The sequence below is a fragment of the Podarcis gaigeae genome (assembly GCF_964106915.1).
Source record: "Podarcis gaigeae genome assembly, chromosome: 10".
Lineage (NCBI taxonomy): Eukaryota > Metazoa > Chordata > Lepidosauria > Squamata > Lacertidae > Podarcis > Podarcis gaigeae.
The window spans coordinates 4878872-4896787 of record NC_139686.1 but is presented as its reverse complement, the minus strand read 5'-3'; the positions used below and the strand labels follow the sequence as shown (position 1 = coordinate 4896787).

The window sequence follows — 17916 nt, the reverse complement described above, 5'->3', positions numbered from 1 at the left end:
TCTGTAGGTGCCTGGGCTACCAGAATTTGCTCATTTGCAGACACGTCATCACTGGGAGGTGCATCAACAGGTTAACTGTAGCTAACTATCCACATCTTAGGCAGGCGATGAGATACAAAGGTACTTTCGCCACTGAACAGCTTGACTCAAAACCAATACTAACCCAGATATCAGATTTGCTTGTTATATATGCAAGAAATATATTTTATTCATCTATATTTAGACTACATTTAGATTAGGTATGTCTAGATTGCTAATAAGTGAGATATACAACAAAATGTTGCACTATGGACTGCTCCCTGCTCAGGGTTCCAGCCAGGCATGTCTTCCACTAGATAACTCCATTCCATTCTTCCCCACACATTGTCACTATTCTGTGGAAATATTCAATCCTCCCTGTGCTCCCAGATATAGATATAGGTGATATAGATATAGATATAGATATGCGAACCTAGCTTCTGCCAACTTAGGAGTTTGAAAGCACACCAGTGCAAGGAGATAAATAGGTACCGCTGCAGCGGGAAGGTAAACGCAGTTTCTGTGCACCAGAAGCCGTTTAGTCATGCTGGCCGCATGACCGAGAAAACTGTCTATGGGCAAATGCCGGCTCTCTCAGCCTGAAGCGAGATGAGTGTCACACCCCATCTAGGGGACATTTACCTTTTACCTTACATATATGTGTATGTGTGTACACACACACACACAAACCACTTAGGGTTTCTTCTCAAAATTGTATGTACTTCTGCAAAGCATGGAGTTCCCAAAGGTTGCCAACACCTCCAGCTTGTGGGTGGGTGGTGTCATTTTGGCTGCAGAAGAATCATCACTTACCTCAGAACATTGGAATTAAAGGGAGCAACATGTCAAGCAAGAAGAAATGTTATCCAACACTGTTTGAATGGAATTACCAGATTTTTAACAGAATGATTTTCATTTAGCTAATCAAAATATATCTCCGGTGCTTTAAGCTTTAGGGAAAAAATACTTCTTTTACCGTTTTATATACTGTGTCATTAGTATTCCTTTAAAAATAAATATCAAAACACATTTGCCAACAAACAGCAGAAAGTATGAGTTACCAAACCTGAAGCATTTAATACTAAGAACTGTTTAGCAGGAACACGGATTTCATATGCTAAGATCCATATGCCCATCTATAGCCCAGCATTCTCTCTCACATACAGTGGCCAGACCTATCCCCCTAGGAATCTCAGCAAAGCAGTTCTTCATGTTCACATTACCTTCTGTAGAAACAGCGTGTCTCAATTTTTCCTTCCAAAGGCCAGCTGGATTCTTCCTATCTTTAGGAAGGGGCCCGAAAAACTGGCTTAGAGCTTAACAGACTTGCTTTCTAATAAACAGCAGTTTGGTGCTTAAGATAGCTTTACCTGCAAATGATGTGTTAGACTGGCAGTTACACAAGCCCTTTGATTGTTCAAGGTGAAGCTGGTAAAAGTGCATTTATGCTACTGTCACCTTCATAGTGCCTTGGAGAGTAGGGCCTGGATTTGAGAACTGTGCACCCACTTCCAATCACTACAACAAGCCCCACAATGAAACTGTGGATAAGAAAGAATGTACAGCATTCACTCCTGGTTCAGTGCATCTCACCTCCTACTACAAAGTCACAAATCTCTACCTGCACACTGATCACTAAATTAACAGAATCTGTTATGTCTCGTTCAGGATGAAAGGGCACAGTTTCACCACATTAAAGAACTAGGAACTGGAGAGAAGTAAGGGTACAATATCCTCCTTGGATATTCACTTCGCTGCTACAGTAATGGCAAGGATTCAATTCATTTTTCCCCATCTCAAGGATCTGTACTTCTTGCACCTTTTGACCTGAAGCATGCATAATTGAAATGCCAACAGCAGCAGTTGCATAATACCTTTTATTTGGACTAAAAGTCAGTAAATGATGAACTGGAAGAATTCTGTGAAACTCAAAAGCTAGCTAGCTTTGTTGTTTTTTTACATTACTTTCTGTTGGTTCGAATAAAGGTATTTTATTGCTGCTGCTGCTGCTGCTGCTGGGAATTTTCTCTGATGAACTCATACCGCTTCCTATATTATTATTATTATTATTATTATTTTTGTCTGCTGTAGAGAGTAACTGAAATTGTAGACTAAAACACATCTAAGGAAATGTAAGGAGAGAAAAATTGTTAATGATCCCAGCAAATAGAGATCTAACACCACCTGCCTTGGAATCTCCCACTAGGAAAAAAAGAGGCAGGAGGGGAGAGGCTGTGCGACCATACTCAAATAAAGTCTGTTACTCCCTATCAGCAAATAGACAAGGAAACCATCTCTGTACAAGAACCACCAGATATTTCAGAAACAGGCAGGTCCTGAAAAAGGAGGGTAAATAAAGTAGCCCTCAAATGCTCTGAGAGTATCTGGCAAGGAGGTTCCTGTTGAGAGAAGCAAGATTGGATCAAAAAATCCAATGGGAAGGGAGGAGAAATAACCCTTTCTAATGTACTTTTGAGGACAGCAAGTCTTACTCCTCCTTGGACCTTAGCTGGTACCTAAGGAAAAGGTACCAACATATGTGTGCATTTGTATAGCACACACACACACACACACACACACACACAAACAAACACACACACACACACACACACACACACAGAGAGAGAGAGAGAGAGAGAGAGAGAGAGTGTCTTTCTAACATCACTCAGTTCCCAATAAAAGGGAATGGTGATTATATTCTCTAGAACCGTTCTGTCAAATGTGGTTAAGAGCTTCATGAGTTGGGAGGGTGAGAAGGTGGATCAGGGGGCCCCATTCTTTACATTGCTCCAATTATTAAAGGGAGGAATGGGGACTCTTCACAGAATGCCTTTCTCCTGCACTTAGGCTAATTCCTCAGGAATTTCTGGGTTAGGAGACCAGGGGGTGAAGAAACTACAAAGAATGTATTTCATTTAAAGGAACTATGAGTGGAAGAACTAGCACAGCCTTTCCTGACCTGGTGCCCTCCATCCAGGACTCTCTGTTTAGGGAGGCTTTTAAAGTTTGATGTATTTATCATGTTTTTAATATTCTTTTGGGAGCTGCCCAGAATGGCTGGGGAAACCTAGCCAGATGGGCGGGGTATAAATAATTATTTAATTATTACCACACCCCAGCTAACATGGAGTCCAGCAGTCACAGCCTATCTTATATCAAGCCCACCAACTCTGAAGTGTTGACACCGACATTCAAAGCTGAACCTGGGAACCTTAATAATAATAATAATAGTAATAATTTTATTGTTTATACCCTGCCCATCTAGCTGGGTTTCCCCAGCCTGTCTGGGTGGCTTCCAGCAAAATATACAAAATAATACTGTAAAATGTCCCCTGAACAGGGCTTCAAATGTTTTTTGAAAGTTGTGTGATTCTTTATCTCCCTGACATCTGATGGGAGGGCGTTCCACAGGGAGGGCACCAATGCCAAGAAGGTCCTCTGCCTAGACTTTCTGGACGCAAAGCAGGAGCTCTGCCATCTAGCCACAAACCTTCGCAAACAGGAACATGGGAAGCTTAAAGACATTGATCCATCTAGCTGTCCCCCGAGGTTTCCTTCCCAGCGTGATCTGGAGATGCCATGGGGGACAGAACCAAGGCCCTTCTGGATGCAAAGAAGATGCTCGGCCTGTGAGCCACAGCCCTTCCAAAGCAGAAACACAGGAAGGAGCCTATTGAGGCAGATACATTGCTCTGTCTACCTCAGTACGGCCTACACTGACCGGCAGCAGCTCTGGAAGGTTTTAGGACAGAACAGTGTTTCCTTGCCCTACCTGGAGATGCCACTGAGGACTGAGCCTGGGGCTTCTGCAGGTGCTTTGCCACTGATGGGGAGAGGGCCGCCTGGCAGAGCAGCCTGCACTTCATTTGTTGCCAGCCACCCAGAGCAGATGCGGCAACAGAGTCAGCTGGGTGGCACATAAATAATAATAATTTTAAATTAATTTTACTATTATTGCGCTTGCAGGGACCCAGGGGGCTGGCCTTCCCTCCTACAACTCTCAAGCCAGGAGAACAAAAGCCCTGCTGAAGGAAGGGTGAAGAAAAAGGAAGAATTGGAACTTTTGAGCACCTGAACCTAACAGGACAGGGCTGTGCCCACCCACACGCAAAAGAGGGATTTTCGTCATAGAATCAGCTGCAGGGTGCGTAGGGGATCACAAACGGCCATCTAGTCCAGCCCACCCCTTGCAATGCAGGAAATCTGTCTTGCCACGGTGAGGAGAGTGTGCTGGACTTAAGGTGAGGCCCACTGGGACTTGATCCCGCAGCCAGGCTCTTAGAATCATATAATAATAATAATAATAATAATAATAATAATAATAATAATAATTTTTATTTATACCCTGCCCTCCCTGGCCAGAGCCAGACTCAGGGCGGCTAACACCAATAAAATCACAGTAAAAACATAATAGGGGGGAACCAATTTAAAATACAGTTTAAAATGCAGCCTCATTTTAAAGTAGCCCATAGATCAAAACCATAAGGGGAGGGAAACATAAGGGTCAGACCCAGTCCAAACCAAAGGCCAGGCAGAACAGCTCTGTCTTGCAGGCCCTGCAGAAAGATGTCAAGTCCCGAAGGGCCCTAGTCTCTTGGGACAGAGCGTTCCACCAAGTCGGGGCCAGTACTGAAAAGGCACTGAACTGTAGAGTTAGAAGGGATAGGAAGGATCATCCAGCCGAACCCCCTGCAATATTCCAGCAATATATATATTTTCCAGCAATATATATATATTCCAGCAATATATATATATATATATATATTCCAGCATTCCAGGGATTTCGGCTGGATGATCCTTTCGGTCCCTTCCGACTCTACAGTTCAGTGCCTTTTCAGCACTGGCTCCGACGTGGCAGAACGCTCTGTCACCAGAGATATATATATAGAGAGAGGACACATTTGCCAACTTCTACTTTTAACTATGGGTCTCTATGGCGACTCTACCCATTAAAAAGAGGGCGTGTCCTGGGGGAAAAAAGGGACATATGACAACCCCACCTGCGGGGACCGAACCTGCAACCTCGGCGTTATCAGCACCACGCTCTATCCAGTCCTCTGCCTCCGGATTGCGTTCACACACGCGCACCCGGGGGTAGGAGAGGGCGGGGTGGAAAGGGTCCCCCAGGGCTCATCTAGCCCAACCCGCTGCAAGGGGTTCAGAGCGAGGTACCTTCTTGACGGTGCGCGGCGCCTCCGTGACGGTCCCGTCGGGGCTGACCAGGGCCTCGCCCAGCTGCCCGCCCGCGCCGCCGCCGCTGCTGTCGCCCCCGTCGCCGGCCAGCCGAGGCTGCTGCTGCTGCTGCTGCTGGGCCCGAGAGGCAGCCGGCGCGGGCTCGCTGCGCTTCATGGCCGAAGCCTGAGGCGCCTTGGCGGGGGCCGGCGCGCCTCCCCCTCCGGAGCCGGACTCGGCGGGCGGCTGAGGCGCCGGGTTGGGCGGCGCGGAGGCGGCCTGAGCGCAGGCCCCGGACCCCCCTCCGCCGCCGCCGCCGCCTCCGGCCTTGTCCAGCGGCCCGCCGCCCAGCTCCTTCAGCTCCACGGCCGGAGGCGCCGCCACGCGCACCGACATCATCGCCGCCTCAGCGGGGCCCGAGGAGGAGGAGGAGGAGGAGGAGGAAGACGACGACGACGACGCCGCCGGCTCTCGCCTCACACACTGGCGGCCGGGCGGACACGCGCGCCCTCGCTCCCTCAGGCGAAGCCCCGCCCACTCGCGGCCGCCTCGCCGCGCGGGGGCTCACGGGACATGCAGTCCGCGGCGGAGGGGGGGAGGCTGCGGGGAGGAGGACTACCGCTCCCGGCAGGCGCCGCGGGCCAAGCACGGGATCCAATCGCGGGGCGGGGAGGGGGCGCGCAGAGGACGCTGGGGGTTGGAGTTCTTAACGTCTCTTTCTCTCCCGCCCCCGCTTTTGCTTCCTAATTGTTTAGAGTCGCGGGTCTCAACCTGTGGGTCCGCCAGATGTTGTTGGACTACAACTCCCATCATGCCTGAGCTCTGGCCTTGCTAGCTAGGGGAGATGGGAGTTGTAGTTCAACAACATCTGGGGAACCCAAAGGTTGAGAAAGGTGGAACTTAGACCAATTCATGAATCAAGAACTTATACGTTGACCACTAATAATGGAACATGTTGTTACAGGCATAGGCAAACTCGGCCCTCAAGATGTTTTGGGACTACAACTCCATTTTAAGAAGACCAAACCTCTCCATTCTGAAGGAAATCAGCCCTGAGTGCTCACTGGAAGGACAGATCCTGAAGCTGAGGCTCCAATGCTTTGGCCACCTCATGAGAAGAGAAGACTCCCTGGAAAAGACCCTGATGTTGGGAAAGATGGAGGGCACAAGGAGAAGGGGACGACAGAGGACGAGATGGTTGGACAGTGTTCTCGAAGCTACCAGCATGAGTCTGACCAAACTGCGGGAGGCAGTGGAAGACAGGAGTGCCTGGCATGCTCTGGTCCAGGGGGTCCATGCTCTGGTCCATGCTCTGGTCCAGGGGGTAACAAAGAGTAGGACACGACTAAACAACTAAACAACACCACCCACCATCCCTGACCCTGTTAGCTAGGGATGATGGGAGTTGTAGTTCCAAAACATCCGGAGGGCCGAGTTTACCTATGCGTAATATTGTAGATATTTTTATCCACATTTATTATGCTGTTTTGTGATATGCAGATGACATTGGAAAACTTGGTATACATATTTGTATAACATTCTTGTTCATAAAACCCAATTAAAAAAATAACATCTCTCTCTCTCTCTGCCTAGAGCTCTTAATATATCTCATACTCCCCCCAACATTCCTCTGATGAAAATAGGGACCTCTGTAGAAAAGACAACGACCTGGAAAAAAGAGACAATGCATGTACTTTTGAAAACCAATAAACTCTTTAATAAAAATTGTCTCTAGAAAAAAATCAGGAACTAAGAGGTCTTCTGTATATCTGGGACTGTGCCTGGAAATTAGGGACACTTGGAGGGTCTGGTAGCTCTGGGAGGGGGTTACTGTTTCATTATTGCTCCTGATTTTTTATTATGTATCTTCTTTGTATTGTTATTATCTGTTGTTTTTATTATGCATTTTGTGTCTTTGGCTCTCACTTCAGCTCCCAATAAAAGGCCAAAAGCGGGGTGCAGGCAGGGAGATGGCCTTGCCCCTCTTCTCTGCCCCACACATTTACAACGTGGTCTTCCCGAATCCTCCTGTAAAATACCTTTTCAACTGACCATTAAGCCCAGAGTCTTTTGGCCAGAATGTGGGTCCCTTCCTTATACCCAGCCTGGCCCCTGGCCCATTGACATGGCCTCCCAAAGTCCTATCAATTTCCCAAGCAATTTCTCCATCTTCGTTTCTCTTGCACACCTTGAACAGAATTCAAAGCTGAAGCTTGAGGAAGCTTTTTCCGCCTCGCCTTGTATTTTTATGCTGTGGAGCTCCCTGAGATCTATAGATGGGCGGCAGTGCAGTGGTACCTCGGGTTAAGTACTTAATTCGTTCTGGAGGTCCGTTCTTAACCTGAAACTGTTCTTAACCTGAAGCACCACTTTAGCTAATGGGGCCTCCTGCTGCCGCTGTGCCACCGGAGCACGATTTCTGTTCTCATCCTGAAACAAAGTTCTTAACCTGAAGCACTATTTCTGGGCTAGCAGAGTCTGTAACATGAACTGTATGTAACCTGAAGCGTATGTAACCCGAGGTACCACTGTATACAAATTCAATAAATAAAATGGTAAATAATTAAACCTCTGTATAGCTATTTATATCTATACTTCTAGCTAGGGATGCGGGTGTCGCTGTGGATTAAACCACAGAGCCTAGGGCTTGCTGATCAGAAGGTCGGCGGTTCAAATCCCCGCGACAGAGTGAGCTCCCATTGCTCAGTCCCTGCTCCTGCCAACCTAGCAGTTCGAAAGCACATCAAAGTGTAAGTAGATAAATAGGTACCACTCCTGTGGGAAGGTAAACAGCGTTTCCGTGTGCTGCTCTGGTTCGCCAGAAGCAGCTTAGTCATGCTGGCCACATGACCTGGAAGCTGTACGCCGGCTCCCTCGGCCAATAAAGTGAGATGAGCGCCGCAACCCAAGAGGCGGCCATAACTGGACCTAATGCTCAGTGGTCCCTTTACCTTACCTTTATACCTCTATCTCAGGGGTAGGCAAACTAAGGCCTGGGGGCCGGATCCGGCCCAATCGCCTTCTCAATCCGGCCCACAGATGGTCCGGGAATCAGCGTGTTTTTACATGAGTAGAATGTGCCCTTTTATTTAAAATGCATCTCTGGGTTATTTGTGGGGCATAGGAATTTGTTCATTTTTATTTCTTTTTTTCAAAATATAGTCCGGCCCTCCACATGGTCTGAGGGACGGTGGACCGGCCCACGGCTGAAAAAGGTTGCTGACACCAGCTCCTGGAGAAGGAACTGGCAATCCACTCCAGTATTCTGCCAAGAAAACTCCGTGGAGATAAAAAAGGAGAAGCTTTGAGAATAAAGTGTTTCCAAGGCATGCTCTGATTCATGGTATCATGGAGAGTCAAACACGATTAAGACGACTAAACAACAAATACCTCTAGCTATATCTCTATCAATGTCTGTCTGTCTGTATCTGAAGAAGTGTGCATGCACACGAAAGCTCATACCAAGAACTAACTTAGTTGGTCTTTAAGGTGCTACTGGAAGGAAATTTTTCTTTGTTTTGTCTGTCTGTCTGTCTGTCTGTCTGTCTGTCTGTCTGTCTGTCTCTCTCTCTCTCTCTCTCTCTCTCTCATATTCCATCCTTGGCATCATCCACTGCACTGGCTCCCGGTGTAGTACAGGGTCAGGATTAGGTGCTGGTTTTGACCTTTAAAGCCCTATGTGGCCTAGGACCCACGTACCTACGGGACCGCCTCTCCCGGTATGCCCCACGGAGGCCCTTAAGGTCCACAAATAACAACACTTTGAAGGTCCCGAGCCTCAAGGAGGTTAGATTGGTCTCAACGAGGGCCAGGGCCTTTTCAGTGCTGGCCCCGACTTGGTGGAACGCTCTGTCACAAGAGACTAGGACCCTGCGGGACTTGACATCTTTCCGCAGGGATTGCAAGACAGAGCTGTTCCGCCTGGCCTTTGGTTTGGACTCAGTCTGACCCTTATGTTTCCCTCCCCTTAAGGCCTTATTTATCAGCTACTTTAAAATGAGGCTGCATTTTAAATTGCATTTTAACCTGTACAGTGGTACCTCGGGTTACATACGCTTCAGGTTACATACGCTTCAGGTTACAGACTCCGCTAACCCAGAAATATTACCTCGGGTTAAGAACTTTGCTTCCGGATGAGAACAGAAATTATGCTCCGGCGGCGCAGCGGCAGCGGGAGGCCCCATTAGCTAAAGTTGTGCTTCAGGTTAAGAACAGTTTCAGGTTAGGAACGGACCTCCAGAATGAATTAAGTACTTAACCCGAGGTACCACTGTATTTTAATTTGCCCCCCCCCCCTTTAACTCCTATTATGGTTTTACTGTGATTTTATTGGTGTTAGCCACCCTGAGCCCGGCTCTGGCCGGGGAGGGTGGGGTATAAATAAATATTCTTATTCTTATTCTTATTATTCAGACAGACTCCACCACCACAACAACCCACAGCCTCCATAAGAATCCAATCGCACCAGAGATTCTGGAAAGTGAGGGGAAATCTGTGGATTATTTTTTTGCCAGCGTTCCTAGAAGCAGAACCGCAGGCACACAACGTCCCAGGCAGATGACTCACAAGGGCTTATGGCGCAGTTCCGTGGCAGCAGAGGAGCAGCATCTTTAGTGGAAAACCCTCCCCGTGGCTTCTGCTTCACAGATATTGTCTAGCAATGCGTCCGTTCCTTCACACCCACATCTCTCTCTAACACACAGGCAGCTCTGCCAAGCGAGGGCGCGGGAAGGAAAGTTCAGACATCAGTGGAGAAAAACATGCGCAGGTGGAGAGAGGCTTGTGGCATGTGGGCAAGCCCAGTGGCCTAGGAGAAACCGAGGCCTCCCTTTGCACGGCCACAATGTGCCAAGGGAAAGGGTTGTTGTAAACAAAAATCTGCCCCTTTCCCCCTTATGGGGTACCCAAGAGCCCATATAGAGTCCTAACGTAGGTTCCCTATTGGTAGGAGAAAATAACAGAGGCCAACCAGAGAATATTGAGAAGCAAAGCAGCTAGTAAGCTGGATCTTTACTGATCTGTTGCAAGAGGGTCCTCGCTCACCACACGCACGAGGGAGGAGGAACCCAGAACAATGGCGCGCAAGGCCTTATGTAGACATTTTAAATTCCCTGCCCTGGAGCTCAAGACCATCCCTCCATACATCATACATACATCACAGAAGGGGTGTAACCTAAGACCACCCCCCAGATACATCATACCTACATCGCAGAAAAGGCGGTCTACAGCAGAAATCTGAGTGCGTTTTTATCTCGTCTGACAGATTACCCATTTAATGGTCACTTGATTGGATTGCCTGAGGAGCCTGGCCAGTCTTTTGTAATGATAAATACTTACGTAGTTCCTGAGCCAGGTCACAAGCTCAGACCCTATTCGTATCTTAAATGTGCCCTTAAGACAGGATTTGTGAAGGAAAAGACAATGGGGAGGCTTTTCCATTTTCCTTTGTTTTTTAAAAAATAATTTTTATTATTTTTTCAACACAAATATACAATCTTATCAAAATTTCCACAGTTTTAGTTCTGTTTGGACTTCCTTCGGCTTCTCTGACAATCATCCATATTTATCTCTCAATTACGCATTTCTTCTGTTTATATTGCCATTAAACTTCTCTCCCACTTCTATTTCTTTTTAACAATATATCTCAGCTTTTACAGTGCTTCTTGAAACCCCACTAGCGTTGTTCGCACATCACAGATTCTTTTCAGATATTCAACAAATTTCCCCCAGTCCTCGATGAACTTTTGGTCTCGAAGATATCTGATTTCCCCAGTTAGTCTGTCCAGTTCTGCATAGTCTGTCAGCTTCAGTCTTTTCCATTTTCCTTTGACCTTGCATTTGGTCAGTTTGGGAATCAAAAATGGTTTCAGGTCGGTCTTCCTGTGCTGATCTATGTACGTGCTTGGTTGGTACACTTATGAACATTTAACATATATCTAAGACCTAAAATAATAATAAAAAGCAGAGACATCACCTTGCCAACAAAGGTCCGTATAGTTCAAGCTATGGTTTTCCCAGTAGTGATGTATGGAAGTGAGAGCTGGACCATAAAGAAGGCTGATCGCTGAAAAATTGATGCTTTTGAATTCTGGTGCTGGAGGAGACTCTTGAGAGTCCCATGGACTGCAAGAAGATCCAACCGATCCATTCTGAAGGAAATCAGCCCTGAGTGCTCACTGGTGGTGCCCGCCCTGTGGAATGCCCTCCCACCAGATGTCAAAGAGAAAAACAATTACTAGACTTTTAGAAGACATCGGAAGGCAGCCCTGTTTAGGGAAGTTTTTAATGTTTAATAGACTGTATAGTTAAAGCTATGGTTTTCCCAGTAGTGATGTATGGAAGTGAGAGCTGGACCATAAAGGCTGATCGCCGAAGAATGGATGCTTTTGAATTCTGGTGCTGGAGGAGACTCTGGAGAGTCCCATGGACTGCAAGAAGATCCAACCTCTCCATTCGGAAGGAAATCAGCCCTGAGTGCTCACTGGACGGACAGATCCTGAAGCTGAGGCTCCAAGACTTTGGTCACCTCAGGAGAAGAGAAGACTCCCTGGAAAAGACCCTGATGTTGGGAAAGATGGAGAAGGGGACGACAGAGGACAAGATGGTGGGACAGTGTTCTCGAAGCGACCAGCATGAGTTTGACCAAACTGCGGGAGGCAGTGGAAGACAGGAGTGCCTGGCGTGCTCTGGTCCAGGGGGTCACGAAGAGTCGGAAACGACGAAACAACTAAACAACAAGAAGACCTAAAAATTTCGATCACAGGGTCAGGCAAGGGAAACAGGAGTGGTCGAGGGGATGGAGCGACTTGGTTATGAGGAAAGGGCACAGCACTTGGGGGGCTTTTCGCTTAGACCACTGATGGCCAAACTTGGCCCTCCAGCTGTTTTGGGACTACAATTCCTATCATCCCTGGTCCTGTTAGCTAGGGATGATGGGAGTTGTAGTCCCAAAACAGCTGGAGGGCCAAGTTTGGCCATCACGGGCTTAGACAAAAGAGAAGTCTGCAACATGGTGCACTGCATGGAGGCAGCAGAGAGAGAAGCTTTGCATGAACATCCATCAAATTTTAGTATACGTGCTGCCAAGGCAAGAACATGGACTTCCAAGGAAGTGGGATGTTGGGAGATTCTCAGGGCAGAGAAAAGAAAGTCCTTCACACAGGTGCAGTGTTGAAACTATGGAACTCCCTCCCACTGGAGACAGGGATGGCCACTAACTTGGACAGCTTTAAAAGAGGATTGTCATACTCAGGTTTTGCTTGCAAGTTCTGCAGGCATCCAGAGAACAAAATGCTTTACTAGATGGCCTCTTTTTGTGTCCTTATTATTCCGTATTGCTTCTGCAGTCTCTAACTTTTTTTGCATTTTTGCGGTCTGCCTTCCTATCTTATGTGAGTGGGCAGTACATACGTATTTGTGCAAATAAATAAATTAGTGTGTCCACACTGTATGAAACTTACAACTACTGGACCTCGGCCTTCAGTACAGTGGTACCTCAGGTTACACACGCTTCAGGTTACATACGCTTCAGGTTACAGACTCCGCTAACCCAGAAATAGTGCTTCAGGTTAAGAACTTTGCTTCAGGGTGAGAACAGAAATAGGGCTCCGGCGGCGCGGTGGCAGCAGGAGGCCCCATCAGCTAAAGTGGTGCTTCAGGTTAAGAACAGTTTCAGGTTAAGTACGGATCTCCAGAACGAATTAAGTACTTAACCTGAGGTACCACTGTACTTAGCAATACCCTTGCAAAGTTGGGCTAACAGTGTTAAGTTGTGGGTGAACATATCAGACGATACAGCGATTCTTCAAACAGCTCTTGTTTATTCACAGGCCAGAACTGAACTGAACTGAAGGGTTCAGCCAACCTGCTTATATAGAGCTCAACTACAACGCAACTGTAACAACTTTCTGTAACTATCCAATCACTGAACGTCACTTTCAATCCCTTATTTGCATATGTGGACCTGAGTGAAAACTATCTGCGGTATTCCCCCTGCTGGCCCAGGGTGAGAACTTCAGTACATAACAAACAGCACCTCAAGGAGGCAAAAGGTGCCTTGTAATTAGTTGGGTTACTTGTCCATCTAGTGCAGTGTTGTCAGCACTGAGTCCTTCCCATGTTCTTTGCTTCCCTTCACAACGGCAATGTCAAGGCGTGACTCTTCCTGCATTTGGCCTGGGGGCACAAATTCTCATGAGAACTCCTGTCGGCTGCCTCTGCACCTACAGCTTGTTAGTACGCCTTAGCGTTAGCCAATGTGCTGAGCTCCAGCTATTGTCAGATCACAACACACACAGAATCAGAGATTGGTAGAGTTGGAATCATAGACCCCGAGGATAAACCCGTCCAACCCTCTACAAAACAACTCAGATTATTATTTATAGGGCAATTATTATTTTTTCAGGAAAAATGATAGCCCCAGAGGGGGGGATTGTGAATAGGAATTCTAGAATCATAGAATAGAATCATAGAATCATAGAGTTGGAAGAGACCCCAAGGGCCATCGAGTCCAACCCCCTGCCAAGCAGGAAACACCCTCAGAGCACTCCTGACATATGGTTGTCAAGCCTCTGCTTAAAGACCTCCAAAGAAGGAGACTCCACCACACTCCTTGGCAGCAAATTCTACTGTCAAACAGCTCTTATTGTCAGGAAGTTCTTCCTAATGTTTAGGTGGAATCTTATTTCTTGTAGTTTGGATCCATTGCTCCGTGTCCGCTTCTCTGGAGCAGCATCTAAGGTCTCATATGTTCATAAATTTACAAGGCAAACACATAGGTAAAGGTAAAGGTACCCCTGCCCGTACGGGCCATTTTTGACAGACTCTGGGGTTGTGCGCCCATCTCACTTAAGAGGCCAGGGGCCAGCGCTGTCCGGAGACACTTCCGGGTCACGTGGCCAGCGTGACATCGCTGCTCTGGCGAGCCAGAGCTGCACACGGAAACGCCGTTTACCTTCCTGCTGGTAAGCGGTCCCTATTTATCTACTTGCACCCGGAGGTGCTTTCGAACTGCTAGGTTGGCAGGCGCTGGGACCGAGCAGCGGGAGCGCACCCTGCCGCAGGGATTCGAACCGCCGACCTTTCGATCGGCAAGTCCTAGGCGCTGAGGCTTTAACCCACAGCTCCACCTGCGTCCCAAACACACACATACATAAGTATATAAACCACGTGTCTGAAATCGTACAGGAGAGCAATCCTGAAACCATATTGACTCTCCCAAATTGAACTCCACTGTTTCTCTGCAAGGAGGAAGGAAATGGGGAAACCTCCCCATTGTGTCTTTGCTCACAAATCCTGTCTTAAGGGCGTACCTGTGTATGAATAGGGTAAGCCTGTGACCTGGAGTCAGGAACTGAGTATTTACCATCACAAAAGGATGGCCAGAATGCCCGGGTAAAAGCAATCAGTGACCATTATTAGGTGCCCTAGCAGACAGGATTCTGCTGTAGACCGCCCCTTCTGTGATGTATGTATGATGTTTTGGGGGTTGGTCTTGGGCTACAGGGTGGGCAATTTCAAAAGTCTATTTAAGGGCTTGCACACCACTGTTCTGGGTTCCTCCTCCCTCCTGCGTGTGGTGAGTGAGGACCCTGTTGCAACAGTTAAATACAGATCAGGCTTACTAGCTGCTTTGCTTCTCAATATTCTCTGGTTGGCTTCTTGTTATTTTCTCCTACCGATAGAGAACCTACATAAGGACTCTATATGGGCTCTTGGGTACCCCATAAGGGAAAAGGAGCAGTCTTTTCTTATAACACAACTGCAACCTTGGCGTTCATCAGAACCACGCTCTAACCAGCCGAGCTATCCAGGCTGCTAACATCATCCATTCAGTGTTGGTGCTGATCTTTAAAGCCCTAAATGGCCTCAGTCCAGTATACCTGAAGGAGCGTCTCCACCCCCATTGCTCAGCCTGGACACTGAGGTCCAGCTCCGAGGGCCTTCTGGCAGTTCCCTCCCTGCGAGAAGTGAGGTTACAGGGAACCAGGCAGAGGGCCTTCTCGGTTGTGGCGCCTGCCCTGTGGAATGCCCTCCCACCAGATGTCAAAGAGAAAAACAATTACTAGACTTTTAGAAGACATCGGAAGGCAGCCCTGTTTAGGGAAGTTTTTAATGTTTAATAGACTGTATAGTTCAAGCTATGGTTTTCCCAGTAGTGATGTATGGAAGTGAGAGCTGGACCATAAAGGCTGATCGCCGAAGAATGGATGCTTTTGAATTCTGGTGCTGGAGGAGACTCTTGAGAGTCCCATGGACTGCAAGAAGATCAGACCTCTCCATTCTGAAGGAAATCAGCCCTGAGTGCTCACTGGAAGGACAGATCCTGAAGCTGAGGCTCCAAGACTTTGGCCACCTCCTGAGAAGAGAAGACTCCCTGGAAAAGACCCTGATGTTGGGAAAGATGGAGGGCGCAAGGAGAAGGGGACGACAGAGGACGAGATGGTTGGACAGTGTTCTCGAAGCTACCAGCATGAGTTTGACCAAAGTGCGGGAGGCAGTGGAAGACAGGAGTGCCTGGCGTGCTCTGGTCTAGGGGGTCACGAAGAGGAGGACACAACTAAACGACTAAACAACAACAAATTCTGTTGGAAGCCACCCAGAGTGGTTGGGGAAACCCAGCCAGATGGGTGTGGTATAAATAATAAATTGTTGTTGTTGTTGTTATTGCCATCGGTCTCATTGGCTGCGGCTGATTGGAGCTGCAGGCCAGCCACATCTGCGGACCGCAGCATGTTGGCCACCCCACAAGGCCCCTGTCTTAAGCCCCCGTCAGCTGCTTGTCTGTGCCACTGCAAACCTTCTGCCTCAGATTTCTGCGCCGATAACTGCCAGATCTGCAGAGTGGCCATGAATGCAGCTCACAAACGGTCCATGTAGTCTGAAGACAACTAATTGCCCTCTGTTAAAAGGGTGGAACTGCTTTGAAGACACATCCAGTTCCTCGCTCTCGAAGGAGCAAGGCAGCTAAATCCAGCTCCGCGCTGCCACCTGCTGGCAGAAACCTCACAAGGAAGATCTCCCCTTTGTCTCTCTCTTCCCAGCCTTACAAGTCTAAGAATCTCGACCACCGCTCCACCCTGCCCAATGATGTCTACACTGGGGACTGAACCTGGGACCTCTAATACTGAGCTATGTCCTTTTCTAGAATTCTTCCATTGTGGAAAGAAAAGCTCTTGAGATCGTAAGGCTATCGGTTTTTTTCCAATGAATCCGGGGACACTTCAAATAAATAAATAAATACGACATGTTCAGGATGTTGAATGCTGCAGCGATGGCGATTTGCTGCCTTGACCTCAACCGCCACGTTCCCCCTTCCTCCAAGGCTTCTATCTCCTTTCTCCCTGAGCCTGGGCAGCCCCTGAGTTGTGGGTTCTTCGGCGGTGGTGGTGGGGAAGCAGTGCGCAGTGGGTCAGGCATGGAAGGTGGAGGAGGAGGGCCGAGAGCGGCGGCTGTGGCGAGGCTCGGGCAGCGCAATGCCTCCCTTCCCATCGGAGCAGCCCCAACCCCATTCCCACTTTCGTGCAAGCATACAGAAATCAACTGGAATATAAAACAGTAAATATTTATTTGACAGCTGCGTATTGAAAATATACGATTTCTTCCTTTTCTCCGCCAGATACTTGGTTGCTTACTCGCTTACAATGTACGGGTCTTGTCTTAACCCTACCCAAGTTCAGTAGCCTAGACTAGGACTTAAAAAAATACAGCACAGATCAGCCTTCTGGTTACAAACACCACCCCAAGCCCACCCCATCAAAACATCAGCCATATTGGTGGGAATGACATTTATAAAGCAAGCTGTGATGCCCCAACAGCAGTTCGTTCTTGACTGTAAGGTCCTTGGGGGCAGAGACCAGTTTTCTTCTCCATTCTTTGCTGTACATGTCACAATCAATACCTTTTGGTCCTCCCCCTCCGTCCGTCAACTGCCACAAAAGCAAGATGAAACACACTCCTCTTTTTTTCAGTTGTGCATCTCGGGTGAACAAAACTCTTTTTGTGCTGGTTCAAATCCCACCCACTCGAAATACTGTACCCCAGAACTTTTAAATTTCTTTGTTTGAAAGAGCTGGCAGCTTCACACTGTTTAACAAATGGCCTGGTTTTCTGAGGAAGGGTGTCACAGAATTGTAGAGCTAGTCTAACTGCTTGCAATGCAACGATCGCAGCTGAACCGCCAAAGCACAATTAATTTTCTCCCAAATTCCGTGTTAAGTATAGGTACCCTGAACTTAGATCATGGGTAGGCAAACTAAGGCCTGGGGGCCGGATTTGGCCCAATCGCCTTCTCAATCCGGCCCGCGGGCGGTCCGGGAATCAGCGTGTTTTTACATGAGTAGAATGCGTCCTTTTATTTAAAATGCACCTCTGGGTTATTTGTGGGGCATAGGAATTCATTCATACTTTTTTTCAAAAATATAGTCTGGCCCCCCACAAGGTCTGAGGGACAGTGGACCGGCCCCCTGCTGAAAAATTTGCTCACCCCTGATTTAGAATTACTAGAATAAAGATGGGCCAGTTAAGAAATCAAGGCTCATAGTGGTAAGAATAAGCCACAGTGACCATAATTCACTGATTCCCCTCTTCCCCACTCCACATCAGAGGCAGAAGGAAAACTTGCACCTCTGGTTTGCAGCTAACCAGCTTACCAACAGTGACCAAACATGGCTTGGGCAAGCCATTGTTTCCTGTCAGGGAACTGACATCAGAGCAAGAGGCGGAGGC

General features: G+C 47.8%; 2 protein-coding genes and 1 long non-coding RNA gene across 4 annotated transcripts in view; 1 reads left to right on the top strand and 2 right to left on the bottom strand.

Moving 5' to 3' along the window:
- Nucleotides 1-5723, bottom strand: part of AHCYL2 (adenosylhomocysteinase like 2) — a 100108-nt gene extending 94385 nt beyond the window's left edge. Inside the window, exon 1 of the mRNA XM_083700365.1 lies at nt 5191-5723. Within this exon, the coding sequence (XP_083556491.1) occupies nt 5191-5589 (399 nt within the window). The 5' untranslated portion in view covers nt 5590-5723. The remainder of the gene's footprint in view (nt 1-5190) is intronic.
- The window catches only part of LOC310826376, a 218884-nt gene that overhangs the window by 188028 nt on the left and 12940 nt on the right, over nt 1-17916 (top strand). The gene's annotated exons all lie outside the window — the stretch shown is intronic.
- Nucleotides 16733-17916, bottom strand: part of SMO (smoothened, frizzled class receptor) — a 34348-nt gene continuing 33164 nt past the window's right edge. For both annotated transcript variants that reach the window (XM_083700162.1, XM_083700163.1), the window contains one exon: nt 16733-17879. The gene's annotated coding sequence lies outside the window, so the exon portion shown is untranslated. The remainder of the gene's footprint in view (nt 17880-17916) is intronic.